The sequence below is a fragment of the Pseudopodoces humilis genome, chromosome 9, assembly GCF_049639895.1.
Source record: "Pseudopodoces humilis isolate 2021_Gansu_Grassland_sample_001 chromosome 9, ASM4963989v1, whole genome shotgun sequence".
NCBI classification, from domain to species: domain Eukaryota; kingdom Metazoa; phylum Chordata; class Aves; order Passeriformes; family Paridae; genus Pseudopodoces; species Pseudopodoces humilis.
Window position 1 is genome coordinate 31,135,533 of NC_142208.1, and position 16,968 is coordinate 31,152,500.

Genomic DNA, 16,968 nt, shown 5'->3' on the forward strand with positions numbered 1-16,968 from the left:
TTTATTTTTGGACTAGTATTTTTACTTGTTTTCATTGAAGTTCTAGATGCAGCTCTCTATGAATTGTGCCTCTACAGTGAGAACCGATGTGTTTTTCTTGAATTTAAGTATGTTAACCAGAAAGTAAGATTTCTTTTTCTTTCCAGAAATCCTGGGACACTTTCATTATAGATAAAGCTTAAAGACCCAATCTGAAATACCCACAATCCTGCATTGCAAATTTCTTCTGTAGACTGTTTTTTTCCTCACTTGTTTTGAGGTGAGGGGAAATGAAGCAAATGTCTTGAATTGTCTTGCCCATGTTAAAGCAATTCCTTTTTTTTTTTTAATTCCAAACTCTGCCAATTTGCTCTAATTTTTTTGTCTCTGTTAAGCGAAATGAGCCAGATACATGCCCATCAGGCACTGTGTCCCTCTGTGCTAGGATTCTCTTTAAGTGTGAAAAATTATGCGAAATCCCAACTAACATCTGAAGCAGAAGGCCAGTGCACTGCTTTGTAAGATCAGGGTTGCATTACAGCATAGCTTTCAGCATCTACTCAAAACCAAATTCGTGACCAACTCCAGCTTTGCACCTCGCAGGGTAAAGCATCGGCTCATGCTGGGAACTGGATAAAAAATCCCCTTCTCTCTGTGTGTCAAAGTCTTTAATACATCTATTAAATACTCCTTCCCAGGAATGCCTTGCCATGCCATTCTAGTCTAGGACATTGTCCAGAAGCTGCTGTGAAGCAGGACCTTCCTGTGCTGTGGTTTGTGACTGTAACCACCCTGACAGACCCAGTGCCTCTGTCCTCGTCCCTGTACTGTAGATAGGCTGCACGTGGTGTCCCCACAACGTTGTGTCCTGGGCTAGGGTAGCTCTGTGTCTTAAGACTTGTACTGTGTCTGAAATCATTTAGCACCTGAAACTTTGATAAACAAATTTGGTTTATTTATTTTATTAAAGTGATGTGGGTTTGGGTTGTTTTTTTTTGTGTGTCTACACTTGTGGCTATATTTAAAATTAAACTACTGCTGTATTTTAATGTGAGCAATATACATGAGATATTTTAATAAAAAAAGTGGAATCAAAAGATGAGTTTATGTGATGCTGAGAGATGTGGGACTGCAGGGCTCTAGGGGTTTCTTTCATAGTTACAGACATGATGCCCTGGTAGTCAAGGGCCACAGCCATTAATTCAGTTCCTTTTCCTCTTTTCTGCTTTTCTGGGTAACTTGTGCCTCACCACGTTCACAGGGAAGAATTTCTTCATATATTATCTAAATCTACCCTCTGTTAGTTTGAAGTCATCATTCTTTGTCCTGTCCCTCTCCAGCTCAATGTCCTTCCAGCTTGGGAATTGTCCCATTCCTGGCTATGAACTATTGGAGATGGCAATGTGCACAAACCCATCCCCTGAGGCAATCTTAGAACCCAGCTCTGCCTTGCAGCCCAGCTGCCTTTTGAAGAGACTTAATTTCCTTCCTCATTTGTTCAGTTGCTTCACTTCACATTAATGCAGCACAAGTCAGATTAAACCATGAATATTCATTTTTAGTGTTCAAAAAAAAAAAAAAAAACAACCAAACCAAACAAATAAGCTCTAAGTGATTTGAAACAGCACCAAACTTGGCTCAAGTTTAGGATACACAAAAAATGTTTCTCATAATAAGTACTCATTATTAGTGTGAATAGACAAAATATCCAGATTGGCTGTACCACAAAACCCCTCATGTTTAGAACAGGAAAATGCCATAAAAGGGGGGGTTTTTGTCCCTGTGATTTCAATCAGCAGAAAGCACTAAGTAAAAGGGGTCTGAGCTTAATGAAAATGTGGCAGGAGCCTTTTATCTTGTTCTGAACAGGATTAATTAAAGCAAAGTGTGGAAGTGGCTCCATGACAGGTTCCTGCAAGCTCCTCAAGTTCTCACACTGCCAGCCTCCCTGGATTGCTCCCAGCATTTCACTCTTTAAGCCACCCTTGGTTAACCAGTCCTGCATGTCCCATTAGGGGCAGCATGTCCTCTGGGGACCAGCTCAAACTGCACAGCAGGAATCAGAGATGGAGAGACCATTCTTAATGCTTCAATGACGTTATCCAAACCATTCGAACCCTGCAGTACTGCCACAGTAGAAAGTACAGATATGGTTTGTATCAGCACAGGAGTATCACCCATTGTCTAGTGAATGTGGGGTTTTTTAAGAAGCGGTACCAGGATAAAGCTCATTGGAGAAATTTGAGAAGCCATGGTCTGCTCCAAGCACAAGGTAAATACGTTTCATCACAAGGATGCTGCTGCTGCTCTGAGTGTGATGTGCCTCAGCTCACAGAACAGCAGAGTGAAGTCAGCACCTCCTCCAGCTGCAGCTGCTGAGAGCTCTGCTCCTCACATTTCAGCCAAGGAGATATTAGAGCCCAAATGTACTCCAAACCAGAGCCTACCACTGTTCTGTATGAAGGCTCTGGCCTAAATTTTTTTTATTATTAAAGGAAGTAAGTTTACACAAGCTCAGTATTAAAGTTTAATATCAAACAATTTGCTCAGTGTTACCAATTTTCAATTACAAAACAGGGTCCAAAAAAATTCCATAAAATATGTTTAGGTGGCTGAACAGAGTTAAGCGTGTTCAGACTGCAAGGGTGAATATCCATAACTTTTTGGTATAAATTATCTACAAAACCTGGTATAAACAATATTCCAATCTTAGTATGGGTTCCACTTAGGGTTAGAGAAATTTTCAGAGTGACATCCAGCAGGTGTTAAAGTTCATTGCCATTGACACATTGCTGCTGCTGCAGCCTGGCCTTCCGCAGTGCCTCGAGTTGCTTTGCTCTCAGCCACCTCTCCCTTGACAGCGTCGTCTGCCCCGCACTGAGTGACAGGAACCTGGGAGAGCACAAAGAGCCCGTCAGGAACATCTCCTTCAGCTACTGAGGAACCAGCACAGCTCAAACCCAGCTGTCTTTCACTATCCGGGGAATTAGAAAGCACAGGATGAAAGGGAGGGAATACTTTGCCTAAGAGGAACAGGGCAGAGGAGATTCTATCAGGCTGGTCTGGCACAACTCGGTTCAGCTGCAGACCAAGTGCTGGCTCAGTTTGCAGCTTGCTGGGAAGCTCTGAGTGGTGACAAGAGCACCACACCCACCTGGCCACAAGCAGCATTTTGTGCAGGTCATCGGCAGTGACGCTCTCAGGGTTGTTCTTGCGCATTTCCACAAAGTCTTCTTCTACTGCCTGGAACACAGCATGGAATTATGGAGCAAAACAGATCTCCACCGGGATATAAACTCTTGAGGAGCTGAACACTGTAACAACCTTTAAATTTCAATGTTTCAACTCACTGCTGTCCAGAAGTGAGCCTGAGCAAAGCCAGACTACTTATCTTTGAAAAGAACCCTTTTTCAAAATGAGTGCTAGAAAGCAGGTTACATGTGCTGTTCCTTATCTGGAATAAATTCAGTATATACTTTACAAATCCTCAAAGGTGCAGTCAGGATGTGAAAACACTTTTGTTTGGGCTTTGTTAAAGGACAATCACTGACAGGGAAAGCACAGTAACTGTCTACTAAGGTGCTTTCTATCCAAATACACCATTGAAAACATACTAGGGAAGCGTCCATACCTTGGTCACCTCATCAGATATGCTGTAGTCCAGCAGCCGCAATAAACTCAGATAAATTCGGAATTTGTTCAGCACAGAGGGAAGCACTGCAGTGAGGAGGCTGCTCATGTACTCTTCCATGTTCGGGGGAATTATCTGTGGTTGTAAGTGGACTTGGCAATCTGACTGAAAGAGAAAATTACATTTCATCTCCTTCCACATCCCACTATTTTCTATTCCAAGACTAATTTACTCTCAAAAGCAGCAGAACTAAGAACCAGAACTAAGGTAAGACAATTCTTGAAACATTCCCCAGCTCGCGTTTTGAACAGTTCCTGATTCAAGCAGGAGAGCAAAGGCTCAGCAGCCAAAGCTGGAGTGTCAGAGAGCAGATGTTTGCAAGCTCAGGCTGCTGCAAGGGCAATGCCACATCTGTGCCCATCACCTCAGAACCCACCATGCCAGAGAGAGGCTTTGAGAGTGGCACATGTCTGCAGCTTTACCCAGCCCTGGGTCCTTCACCTCCTCGCCACCCCTGTTCAGAAAGGAGGGAAGCTCCATCTCTGTGTTTTCCCATGAACAGGTTTCCATCCATGAGGGTGAAGGCAGCAGCCACTGCCAGTGTGACACCCTCCCTGGTCACAAGACCATTTCCTGTCCCCACTTGTCCCTGCAGAACCTGCTCTGAGCAGCAGCTGCCAGCCCCATTTCCCAGCAGAACCTGGAAGCCCTTCTCATACCGGCAGGAGCGAGCGGCCCTCGGAGGTGATCAGAACATTAATGTTGCATGGGAATTCCATCTGGTGGTAATTGAAGTCATAATCCACCTTCTGCCAAGTGATCAGGTTACCCAGTGCTGTCACATTATGGACACCTGCAGAGCAAGAACAAATTCCCTGACCACTGGACCAAAACAAATGCCAGCCCTGATTTTTGTTTCCCATCTGTCTTTAAGGGGAAGCCAGCAGAAGGATTCCTGCAATCATCCTGTTCCTTCTTGTGTTTGAGGTGTCTTCCAGACAGAGACACCACTTCTCAATGGGAATTAAAATTAAGAATTCTTGATTTCAGGCCTAAACTCTGCCTGGCTTAGTACATTAGTATATGAGGTTATAGCTCATGCTTTCATTGGCCCTACAAAGCCAGGTATCTATTTACAGAGAAAATCCAAAAAACAAATCTCTCCTCAAAAGCAGAAAAACACTGCCAATTTAATTTTGCCAAATTTTTATAGTACTCACTTGCCTAACCTGGAATTAAGTTATTTAAAATACAAAATGTTAAAACTGACAAATTAACTGGTTGACTCTTGGAATTCTCTCCTTGAAATACCAACAAATTATACCTGACAAATTTAATCTCTCTTCAGCAGTTACTACATCAAATGACAAAACTACTGTTATGATTTTGCCTTTAAATACTTAGTAATAATTCAGTATATTGTAAATAAAGGCAAAGTTAGCAAATAAAGGCTCATTTAATATTAGGGTTGGCTTCTGGGACATTTTTCCGTTTGAAATTTCTAAGCTGTAGCTTCCAAGAGTTTCAAACCAACTACAACATCTGAAGACACCCTGCTCTCGGATTAAATTTTGTTCCCAATGTTGCTGTAAGAAATGAAAAATTTTTACTTCTTTACTCTAAATTCAGTAGAAAACAATATCATATCAGCAAAAATTAAATATAATTAACAAGCCTTTTTTATCTACAACTTTTAATACCTAAAATATTATTTTTTCACTACATGCTGAGGATTTTTAGACATTACAAGCATTTCAGAAAACCTATAAACCAGCAGAGCAAGAGTTCTCTCTAAGTGGGAGTTTATAATATTTTAACTAATTTTTTTAGAAACAGACAATGCAGAGCTTGTTACTAGTTTTATTAAATTTCCTTTAGCAAAATTTTGTAGCTTTACTAAAGCTGAGTAACAAAAAAATACTGAAAACTCAAAAGCAACCAAATAATTAGCAACTTTGAAGAGCAGTAATTAAAAAAAGTCTTAAGAAAGCAGGCTTTCTTAAGACAGCATTTTTATTTTAAAATTACTTTTATTTAAAAATCACTTGCAGTGATTCCCTGTTGTTGTTTCATAGAATCTCCTGAGTTGGAAGGGACTCAAAAGGATCACTGGGCTCCAACTCCTGGCCCTGCACAGGACAGCCCCAGGACTCACCAAGAACACCTGTACTGTGCATCCTTCAGGAACTGAGCTTTTAATATGCAACTCAACTCTTTTATGTGAGTTATAATTAAATTAATTTCTAAAGTTCTGCTGAAAGCATGCTACACAGTGCTACATCAGCTTGTAAGATAGAATTCCCACTATTTTTAACATAGTAATAGCAATCTTTCTCCAGATTTTAGCTGTGTTCTCAGGGATGGTTTCCAGATACACGGCACAAGTATAGAGCATAAGGCATCAGCATATGCTTTTCCCACTTTGTGCACTATCACAGGAAACTGAAAGGCCATTCTAATGAATCAGAGTTATTTTGGTAATAAAGAATTCTCCCAATTTGCCTTAAGTTGGCTAAGAAGGCTGCAGGAAGCTGCTTCAAAGCAGTGAAATAGGATGTAGAAACCACAAACAGTTTTGCAATAGACTCTTTATCAGTGAGACACGATTATCACCACTGTCTTAAAACACAGCAGCTTTTAACCTGCCAAATGAGATTATAGACACCAAAAGCCATGTACCTGCTGTGTCCAGCTGTCCCTGCTCCAGCTGGGTCTCATCTATGAGCAGGGAGGTGTTGCTGGCCAGCTGCAGCAGCCCACTGACCAGGCGATTGGCCGTGTAGTCCTTGTGCGGGATGAAGCGCGAGTGGTTCATGCTCTCGATGCTCATCCGGAGGTGGTAGGACTGCAACGAGAAACAGACCATCAGCACCTGTCCTGTCCTCTCCAGCTTCCCCAGGGGATGCTGCTTCCTGCAGCTAGAGCTGGGCTGGGAACCTGCACAGTAAAACAAAACATGGCACTGCAATGCTTTATCCCTAATATCCAAATGCTGTATGCTTAAAATTTCCCAAAGGAAAATATTGCTGTTAGGAATTCCAATCACCTGTTCTGCACATCTAGGATGAGCTCAATAATAAATGATTCATTGCAGCAATACTGCTAGTGTGACCCCAAATTGAATTACTGTGGCTTTTCTGCAGAGCAGTATCCACAAACTTGAGTAAACCCTAATGACACCATAATTAAATGACCCAAATGTCTAAACATACCAATCCAGAAAGACCAGACAAAGCGTGCAGCACCTGCTTGTCAGTTCAATACCTCTGAGGAGAGGATTTCATTCCATATTCATCCTAGACAATGAGGTACACAGACTTCTACACACAGGCCAGCCACATCTCTATCGTTACCTGCTCTCTAAATGGGGAGCAGGAGAGCATGTCATCAGCCTGCTTTGACCTGGTTGAATCAGTGAGCCATGTCCCCCCCAGAGCCTGCCCAGTGCAATGCTTACTGCTGGCACCAGCTGCTGGATAAGGCGGTACAGGTGCTCCGCGAAGGCGCTGTTCCGGGGACAGCCGCTCAGGTTCACGGTGAATTTTCCCAGAGGAAGCACGTCCCGTCTGGCATAACTGCACCAAAACCAGCACAGGTTAGGCAAACATCTGGATAACACTGGATACAGGTGTCATTCAGCTTGAGCATGGTGTGGTGGCTCTGACAGCCAGCAGGATTTCAGAACACACACACCGGAATCGGCCAACTCCTCTTCCTTTCTTCTGCAGTGCCCAAGAAGCTGAGCCCGGCTGGAGCTGCTCCTCAAGGCTTTGCAGCACCACACAAAAGCAGTAATTTACAGTGCCTGGCATCCTGCAATGGCCGTTCAGACGTTCTGTTCTTGTACTCTGTCGTTACTCAGTGAACACACTTCATTCTTGTCCTTTCTGGTGCCCAATCTCAACTTCCCTCCTTATCACACTTGCTCATCTCCTTTACCTGCCCTCAGCTTTCCTCTCCCTCTTCTCACTGTGTATCTTCTCCCCATTCTTGACAACTCTCAATTTTTTTGTGATACCAGCTAAGAGAGAAAATACATTCTAGTCTAAGTGTTGGAACATTCACAGTCCCCCTGAAAAGAATGAAAACAATCATTTTGATTTTGAAGACTAAAATGACTAGCATTAAATTTGGGCCTGGTAACTATAGTGTCTGAAGTTTCACACTTAAAATTTTAATGAGTCAAAGGATGCTGCTCTTTCATCCAGAAACAGAAATTTATTCTTATGTTGATTTAAACTATCACATGCTAAATAGGTCACTTGAACTTACCATTGAACAGGTTTACATTTAATTAAACAAATTCCCAGAATGTAATTTTCAGTATCTTGCAGTAACTAAGCAGTAATTCCTGCAGTCAGGGAATGCTGTCTTTGGGAAGTCAGTGGCATGTCATACTCATTAGAAGAAGCCAGAGGCAGAAAGATGTTTGCATGCCTCTGTTTAAGTGTCTTGGAGATTCTGTCAGCTCTCAAGGCAGCACTGAAAAGATACACTGCCATAAAGCTGGTCTTTTATCAGTATTTACTATTATTTCAGACACTGAAATCTGCCTTTGTGTGTATTGTGACATGACAACTCTACCTGGACAAAGTATTACTGAAAGAAGCATTATTTAAGCTATTTCTGCCATTTATTTGCAGACTGGTGAAGAACCCCATAAAAAGAGATTACTTTTAAATGATAAATACACAAATTGTCAGCACACATGTAAATACTTACACTGTAGAAATGAGATGCAATATCAGGTATTCAGCAGCCAAACTGTCTCCCAAGAGGGCATGGGTGAGGAACCCCAGCAACTCTGCTCTCACTGGTGACAGCTCAGACATGAAATTAGAAACAACTGGCAAAAGAGCAGAAAACAAGTGTCAGAAAATGTTCTTGTTTCTCACCCTCTTCCCTCTATATAAATTTGACTTTCTGTCACAGTTTGATGAAGAAAAATGTTTATTCCAAAGCAGTCTAGGAAAAATAAATTAATGTTCATTGTTTTTTCCAGCTAGCTTTGGATAACCTGAATCACTCAACACTTCCTTGGAAATGATTTTTTAAAAAATTAGATATTGTGTAATGCATTTGCAGCAGGTGATAAAGCATAGAGCCAAATTTCTAAAATCCATAGCTGCTCCATTTGATATTAAAGGCAGAAAAAAGCCTCTTACATATTGCTCAGAATAAGCAATACAAGGCACTCAAGGAAGCAAGTTATAAATATCAGGTCTGTGAGCCATAAGTCAATGAAAAAAATAACAGTCAAACAAGGAATAGCACAGTTGCTTAAAAGCAGAATTGCTTTATTTTGTGCACAGTATTATGAGTCTCTATATTATCAGTATGTTCCTTATTTCCAGTATCACACTAAATTGCAAATCTGATTTTCCAGCAATTCACAACTCTGAAAACAAATCAAATCTTATGGCTGAACAATTTGGTAAAATCCTTGGGCACGCAGAATGCAAAACCAAATTCCACATAAATCACATTTATTTCAGCCAAATAAAAATGTAAGCATCATATAAACTCAAACATCTGCATCCTGGGCAGCACTGCATGGTTCTTCCATTTAACAAGATTTAAATTCAAACCCTGCTGTTGAGGCATTTGCCTCTGAGCAAAGCGGTATTTGTTCAGATGTCCTGGGAAGTGCCCAGAGTTCAGAGACTCACAGGTTTTACTCTCCTCTTCCTTAAGGCAGGCAGGCAGCAAGGGGTTAATGTGTTGCAACTTCTGTGCCAAAATCACGTGGATCCTGGGCACTAAGGAGGCTGGGGGGCTGTGCACTCTCTGCTCCTCTGCTGTGTCCATGCACTCCATAGGATCCAGGGTTGAGCTGTCCCTGGGGAGAGGGCACAGCACAGCTGGACTCAGACACATTCCACAGGAATTTCTCTCCCTCTGACCCAGAGCAGCTGGAACCAGGCCAGGAAGAGAGGAACAAACATCTGCTCCCAGCTCCTGGTAACTCCTCCCACATTCAAACTACCTTCTTTAGGATCTTGATAAACACAATAAATACTGAATCACAATTACATAAGGACATACTAACATCAAAGCAGGCTTGACCCAAAATATCTGGATTCTATTATTTTCAGAAAATAATCAAGTAATATTTTTCTGAAGAAAAAAACAAACAACCCAAGAAAAAACCCCATAAAACCAAACCCCACAAACAAAACCACATTTATTATTTGCTACACCATTTAATAGGCTGTAGCTTCAAGTAAAATATTACACACTGTTCTTCCCAGCCTGTACTGAATGAAGTCTAAACAGCAGCTTTCAAAAAAAATAAGGTCATTTATTACATTTGTCTCTGCAGGCACATGTGGGATTTTCATATCCCACCAGGTTTTGGAGCCTGCCAAGATCTGCTAGACACTCACATGACAGCTCTATCGCTGGCTGAGTAAAAGAACTATGAATAAATAAATCCTAATGTACCTCTGATGGAACCTGGAGGTATTACCTCTTAATTTAAGAGTTCAGATACACAAGCTTTGCTCTCCCTGAAGATGTCTTACAAAATTTCTTCCAGGTTTTCATAGTTCATTTTCATTTTTAGAAAGTAAAATCCCTAAAGTGACTCTATCAGATGACAGTAAAGTTTAGCACAAATTTCATCCTCTTGTACTGGTTTTAAAAGCTGTCAGACTTTATAACTTCAAAGCCACTTCAGCAGTTCACCCACACACTATCCACTCTTTCCATTAAAAGAGATTTATTTTGTTTGCATTGAAAATGTTGCTAGATGCCACCATTTTGTCTTCTAGTTATAGAATGACACAGGAAAAAAACCCACAAGCACCTGTGACAGAGCAACTGAGCTGTCAGTCTGGGATTAGCTGTCACACAGATGATAACAAAAAGCAGCTGACCAGGCTGAGTTAATTTTTAAGAAGTTGGCACTATAAAGGATTCACATTGCACTCTGGGTATTGTACTTGCCAGACAGATAAACAAACTCACCAACAGAGATGATTCAGAGTGCAAGACATCAGCAGTATTTACGGTAGATTTTAGTCAAGAGTTTTATTTTGAAAATTGACTTCTGGCAGCCTAAATTATTTTGTGTTTTGTCAGGCATTAGGAATTACAGAACAGCAGGCAAAATGGGAGGTTTCTATCAGTGGATTAAGAAGATGAGATACCTTAATTTATGAAAAATCAACCCATTTTTAACTCATTTTTGTCACTACCACTCTACAGGCAGACATGCAAACTTTTTTTAACATTCTTCAGAATTGTTTACATTAAGTAACAACTTTCATGGACTTGGAAATTACTTCAAAAGGACATTTTATAATTTTAAAGCTTCCTTGAAAGCTTTGTTTACTATTCACTCATTCACTGAAAATTTAGTAGATGTGAAAAGTATGAAAGATTTAGCTATAGAAGCATTTTCTGCTTTACAGACTGTACAATAACCTAAAAAAAGATGCACTGGGTATCCAAGGATATGGATGTACAAGAGCACATTGGACTTCAGTTTCCAGGATGCGGGATGTAACACTTTCCTCATCAAGCTATTTTTAAACGACAAAATTCAGTTCTTAAGCATAATTATCATGTATTTACACATTTCCTTGTCTGCTCACTGCAATAAAAACCTGCATTTCAGGGCAGCCTTACCTCTCTTCACTGTTCACTATGCTCAGCACTGGGTCCACAGACAGAACACCAAACACCTCCAGCACATCATTGACTTTGAAGCTCTCCCAGTTCTCATAGACCTGCCCCAGGAAATAAAACACACAGGCAGATGGGCCAGATGCAGGACAGCAGAAAAACTGTCAGACAAAGGAAGCTCAGGAGACTCAACTGTGGACTGAACAGTCTGAGTGAAGATGTCTCTCCTTGCCCTTGGTGTCAGTAAGCTTACACTGGAAAAGGGAGTTTCTCTGATTCCATGCTTTTTTTATTGGCATTCTTTGCCACACAAGTGTAAACAATTGTATTCTACTCTGATTCATCAAGATTCGCTGAATAGGAGAGAAGTCAATACAGCAACAGCAGAGAAATTTTGTGTTAAAGTTTCACAGTAATATAGCATAGCAGTGAATCAAGGACTATTTCAAATTCAATAATCAAAAATGTGTGGCTTATTGGTTTTTCACAGCTGGTTTTCAATTAGAGGAGATATTCTAAAAGAAAAATTCCAGGGCTTAATACCAGCTGCATCCTCAAGCGTCTAATACTGGAATATTTTTTTTTTAAACTAAGTGGGGTGAGAAGGTGAAGGATTCCAGCAATTCAAATGCAGCACTCAAGAAGAGAAACATTGTGTTAGTGAAGAGAAAGAATGTAATTATCTCTAGATATAAAATTCTGGAGTTGAGACACAATTTCTGTGCCTAACAAACCACTGCAAGGCTGATTCTGGCTGCTTCACTGAGACCACAGCCCTGCTCATCATTTCCTCTCTTACCTTTACAAGACACGCTGGTCCCTTCTCTCCTGGCAAGGGAAAATTTAGGTCAAGTGGAGGGGAGCAGTTGGGAGAAATGACATGGTGACCTGCAGAAGCTTCTGTTTCTAATCTCTTTGGCTCCACACATCCATGGATATCACCTCCACTGCCTGAAAAACACAGGATTTGCAGGATTATTTAAACAGAAATGCAGAACTGAACAACGTTCTTCAGTGAGCAACACAGACTAAAACTCATTTAACAAGACATCTGAGCCAAGTATATTCAATAATGCAATATACTTGACAGAATATATCCTTAATATGAAAAGTCTCACAAGTGCATATTTTATGTAATCAAGTTAAGTGTGAGAGAGAGTAGTGGCAAAGATCCGTGTGTCTTGGTAACCCAAACAAGGCCAGAAATCTGATTTTCAAAATACAATCTTTAAACCATGGAATGATTTTTTTCTGCAGTCCATAGGACTACAAAGGTAATATTTTTCTGCACTTCAAGTTTAAAAAAACAGGTTGGAATATGCCAAACAACCAGTTTATATTAAAAATCTCTGTAGATTGTCAGCAAGTCATACAAGACCCATACACACCCCTTCAAATCAAACCACTGACTTCAACAAAGCCTCCAAATCATAAAGGTTGCAACAACATTAATAATTAAAACAACTGCAAAAATTTCAGTTTTTAGCAATGAATTTTGACAAATCCTGGAAAGATACCAGAACAACAATTCATCAACAGCAACTCTTACCCATGTGTTGTTCTTTCTGTTTGGAGGGATGCAGATCCATGTCCTCATCCTCCTCATAGCTCCTCTTGTGGCGGCTGGGGGTGTAGGAGGTTGAAGGGCTCACTCGGGCTTGGCTGGCACTGATGTAGGCGTGGCATTGAGGGTTAAGGAAGCCACAGACTGAGCAGGGAAAACTCAACCACACTAAGGTTTAGCTGTTTTTTGGTTTTTTTTTTTCCACAAAATCCCATTCTTAACATGTTCAGCTACAGGTGTTTTATAGGAGACTCTCACTGTGTAACAGTGTCTTGCTGTAGAAAATGCCAATGGCTCAAAGCGAAGTTTCTCTTTTCCTAAGCACTTGCAACTAGAAATTAACAGAAATTTTCAACACCCTCCCAAGCAAAAACGTCTACTAAATCAAAACAAATGCTCTAAATTCATTTGCATCCTCTTTGTGCATATTACCACCAGAAACTTTATTTTTTCCTCTTTCTACACCTGTCATCTCCCCAGATTCACTTAAAAAAAAAAAAAAGAAAGAAGAAATTTTAAATAAACTTATCTTTCAGTCAAAAAAAGATATTTCTTTTACCCATGCTGATTCACCAGGCACTGGAACACAGTAGAAAGTCTGTCTCTCCAAGGTGACTGTTTGTGAGGAGTTCAAATCGATTTCCTGCTGAGGCTGGAATCCCAAGAGAAATTTTGTTAAAAATATGATTACAATGTGTTTTTGTTTTTTTTTTTTAAACAAACTCCACAGATTCAGTTACTCAGACAGAAGTTGCAATTAACATGAAAGACTAAATAACTTAATATATAACATAATGTTTCAATTCAAATTGTACTGCACTACCAAAAGTAACTGTTTTCCATAGTAGACAGTTTCAAGGTCATGGGCACTCCCCCCTCCACTCAACCAAAACAAATTTTAAATACAACAGAAACAGCTGGAAGCCTACTGAAATTAGAATGCCAGTGAGCAGCTATGAATACTCTGCTTCCCAAACCAAAGATTAATTTTGCATTTAGAGCAGTATCTTCAGGAATCCATTGCCAAGTACCAAAGAAGCTCTGTCACACTTATAAAACATCAACTTTCCATCTAATATTTCTCCTCTAAGTTCATATAATTTATAGAACTTACCCCACATTCTGCCACATCTCTGTATTTACCAAAATGCAAAACCTGTCAATAGGGAAAAGGCAATGCAATCATTCTGTTTCTGACAGCATCCTGAACATGAATTACATCAAAATCACTGCAGTCCAAAGTCCCTCACAGACATCCTACCAAAGCTTTCATCATTCCAGCATTTTCTATTCCTCAGTGAAATGTAACAGGTTATGTTTTATTGATGCCACTGGACTTGATCACAGTTACTACCAGTGTCTAGACTCCATAGGTTTAACTCACAAACTAGAGAAATACATTAGAATAAGTAAAATTCTCATTTTAGTAAAATAATTTTTTTTTTAGTAAAAAAGTAAAATACAGAGAATAAGTAAAATGACAAACATTTGCTAAAATAGTAAATCAGTATTTCACTTACACGTGCATTTGTGTTTGGGTCAACTGTTTCATACACTGCCATGTAAAACTCAGGATCAAACATATCTTGAACCATGCAGCGAAATTTCACTAAGCTGTTGGGTTTTAGGTAATGTACAGGAACATCATTCAGTGATGGAACCTGTGAAAAAAGAGACTTTTCTATACAACTGGTATATACTGAGCAGAGCTCTGAAATAAGCCAAAACCAGCACAAAAACTTAATTCTTTGACCATCCAGTATATCCTCCTCCTCCTCAAACCCCTATATATATAGCACTTTTAATATTTTTTGAGTGCATCTCCCACCCTAATCTAAGCAGTAACAAAGTATATCTATCCCAACACCTTTCTGCTATGGCTGTTACAGATAATTGTTAGAATTATCAGGCTCTTAACAGTTCCCAAATTCCTCCAGTCCCAAAACCATCAGTCCCAATACTGGACTATGAAAGAAATGGTTATAGGTCCCTGGAACTGTATGAAAATTCCAACATTTGAAACCAACTTTTAAATCTGGAATTATTGCAGCTGCAGGATTAAACAGAATTTATCATTTATCTTATTTCTACTTAAAGCACTTCTACCACGTGCTATGTACCAACACTACTAGAGCAATAGGTATGCACAATTTCTTATAACAAAAGGTCCTGGAAAACCTGTATGTTAATTTCCAAGTCCACACTGGGGAACTCTTTTTCACACAGTTTTACATGACAATGGGAAATCGGAATGAAAAAAATCAATGCCTAAGCACGTGGTATAACTTCAAAGAATGAGACTTGCAATTGAATAGAGTTTTCTAAATTTGAAGATAAAATCTTTGTTGAAAAAGCCCACATCCAACATTAAAATGCAACAAAAATCATAAGTGGCCCTATAGGAAGTGGCATTTTAACAGAAGTATATCTCCTCATGATTTTTTTGAGTAAGAAAATATGATTTCAATTCCTACTGATCTTGTAAATCTTACTCAATTTTGCCATTTATGCTTTGATTTAAGCTACTATTTAATACTATGTACAGAATACTTTCACTGACAGAGAAAAAAATAATTTTCACCTGTTTTTAGCCATAAGTAGAACAGATTTGATATGAAAGTTTCTAATCCCCTTGTCAGTCCCATTTTGACATTTCTGCTACAGCCTTTTAAAAAAGCTTTTGAACTCAACTGTGCACATCTTATTTTTAAAACTGAAAGCACAGATTCCCTGGTAAAGTGCACAAACCAGGCCTGACCCAACCCAAAAATGCAGAGCTTTAGTAGTAAAAGCATTTTTTCCTTAAAACCTGAAGGTCAAGGGAACTATTTATTCAACTCACACAAGCGTGCAGCATCGTAATAAAAGCTCCTGAGAGAAAAGGTTTATAACCAGCAGCTGAGAAGCACGTGGTGCACACTGAGGACCCACACTTCCCCAAAAATGACAATATTTGTCATCTCCTGCCATCTACTGACTGCTACAGAGTGGCAGCACCCAGCAGAGATGGCCTGGGGGAAGGAGGGTGCTGAAGGCAAGGGGATGGATAGGCTGGGATTTAACATCCCGCCTTTGCACTCAGGTTAAAGCAGCCGAGGTGTAAATTCCACATCCCAAAGCCTGGGCCTGAAACTCCGCTGCGCACTTCTCATTAAAAGGCAGGACCTATCAAAAGCCACTGCAATAAAATGTAAAAAACAACGAAGCTTAAGGAAAAGTGTACTTGAAAAAAAGAAAACACTCTTACCCAGTTAGTAGCATTATTTTCTTTTAATTTCTCCTTGAAGTATTCAATTACCTTCTTCTCCCAGTCAGAGTTTGGAACATTTTGGGCTACAAAAACCAACATATTTATGTGCCTACTAACACCACATAGGAGACTTTTATCCAGTATTCTCCCAGCATATCAAACAAACCCAACTTTCACTTCTATCTTAGGGAAGTAAGTCTAAGCATCTTAAACTAATTTATTCCCCTTGCAACTCACTGACTTCCCATTTCAAACCCTTTCAGGCCAACGAAGAAGCACAGAGCTATTCCTTGTAGCGAGGGAAAGCTCCGGAACACCCCAGTGGGAAAGAGCAGGAGCCGAGGCACCGCTTTCCGCGCTGTGTCGGCTGCGGAAATTTTTATTTCAGTATTCTTTTAGTTAAGCTCAAGCCCAGCACGGAAACAGGCGCGGCTGATAGCACTGGTAACATCAGCACCGCGTGCAGACAGCACGCGTTGTTGCCGGAACCCAGAGATACCTGAGATATACCAAACACACGCTGTACACAAGATATACAAGATATAAGACAGATATATAAGAGACAGAGCCGGCCTCGCCGCTCCCCCGCCACCACCCCGCGAAGGAAAGCGCCGTCCGGTTCCGGGCGCCTCGGGGCGCTCCCGCCGCCGCCCCGGGGACGCGGGCCCCGCCTCACCGAAGATGCCCTGCACGATGCTCAGGGGGCTGTTCAGCCAGTCGCCCACGCACGGCATGACGGGGTCGCGCCTCGCCGCGGGGCTGCCGGCACTCTGCGGCCGCCGAGTCCCGCTCGCCAGCCCAGCGCGGGGCCCGCCGCCGCTTCCTCCTCCTCCTCTTTGCCCTCCTCCTCCTCCTCTTCCTGCGGGAATGGCGGCCGGGCCCGCCTCCCGCCCCTCACGGCTGCGCGCGGCGGCG

The 16,968-nt window shown here is 41.0% G+C and overlaps 1 protein-coding gene across 2 annotated transcripts; it reads right to left on the reverse strand.

Annotated features, from left to right (window-relative positions):
• Positions 1-2,493: 2,493 nt before the first annotated feature.
• MCMBP (minichromosome maintenance complex binding protein) lies at positions 2,494-16,886 on the reverse strand. 2 transcript variants are annotated; one of them, XM_005520798.2, is made up of 16 exons: positions 16,730-16,886; positions 16,051-16,136; positions 14,324-14,464; positions 13,918-13,959; positions 13,354-13,455; positions 12,789-12,918; positions 12,039-12,190; positions 11,243-11,343; positions 9,280-9,449; positions 8,333-8,456; positions 7,068-7,185; positions 6,290-6,455; positions 4,330-4,463; positions 3,611-3,775; positions 3,134-3,222; positions 2,494-2,871 (listed from the first exon to the last, which is right to left on the reverse strand). In XM_005520798.2, exons 1-16 carry the CDS (start codon positions 16,785-16,787, stop codon positions 2,745-2,747), a joined length of 1,905 nt encoding a protein of 634 aa, XP_005520855.1. In that variant the 5' UTR covers positions 16,788-16,886; the 3' UTR covers positions 2,494-2,744. The 2 variants fall into 2 exon arrangements, with proteins under 2 accessions (XP_005520855.1, XP_014105580.1); XM_014250105.2 differs by lacking the exon at positions 16,051-16,136 and having other exon boundaries at positions 16,730-16,869.
• Positions 16,887-16,968: the final 82 nt, after the last annotated feature.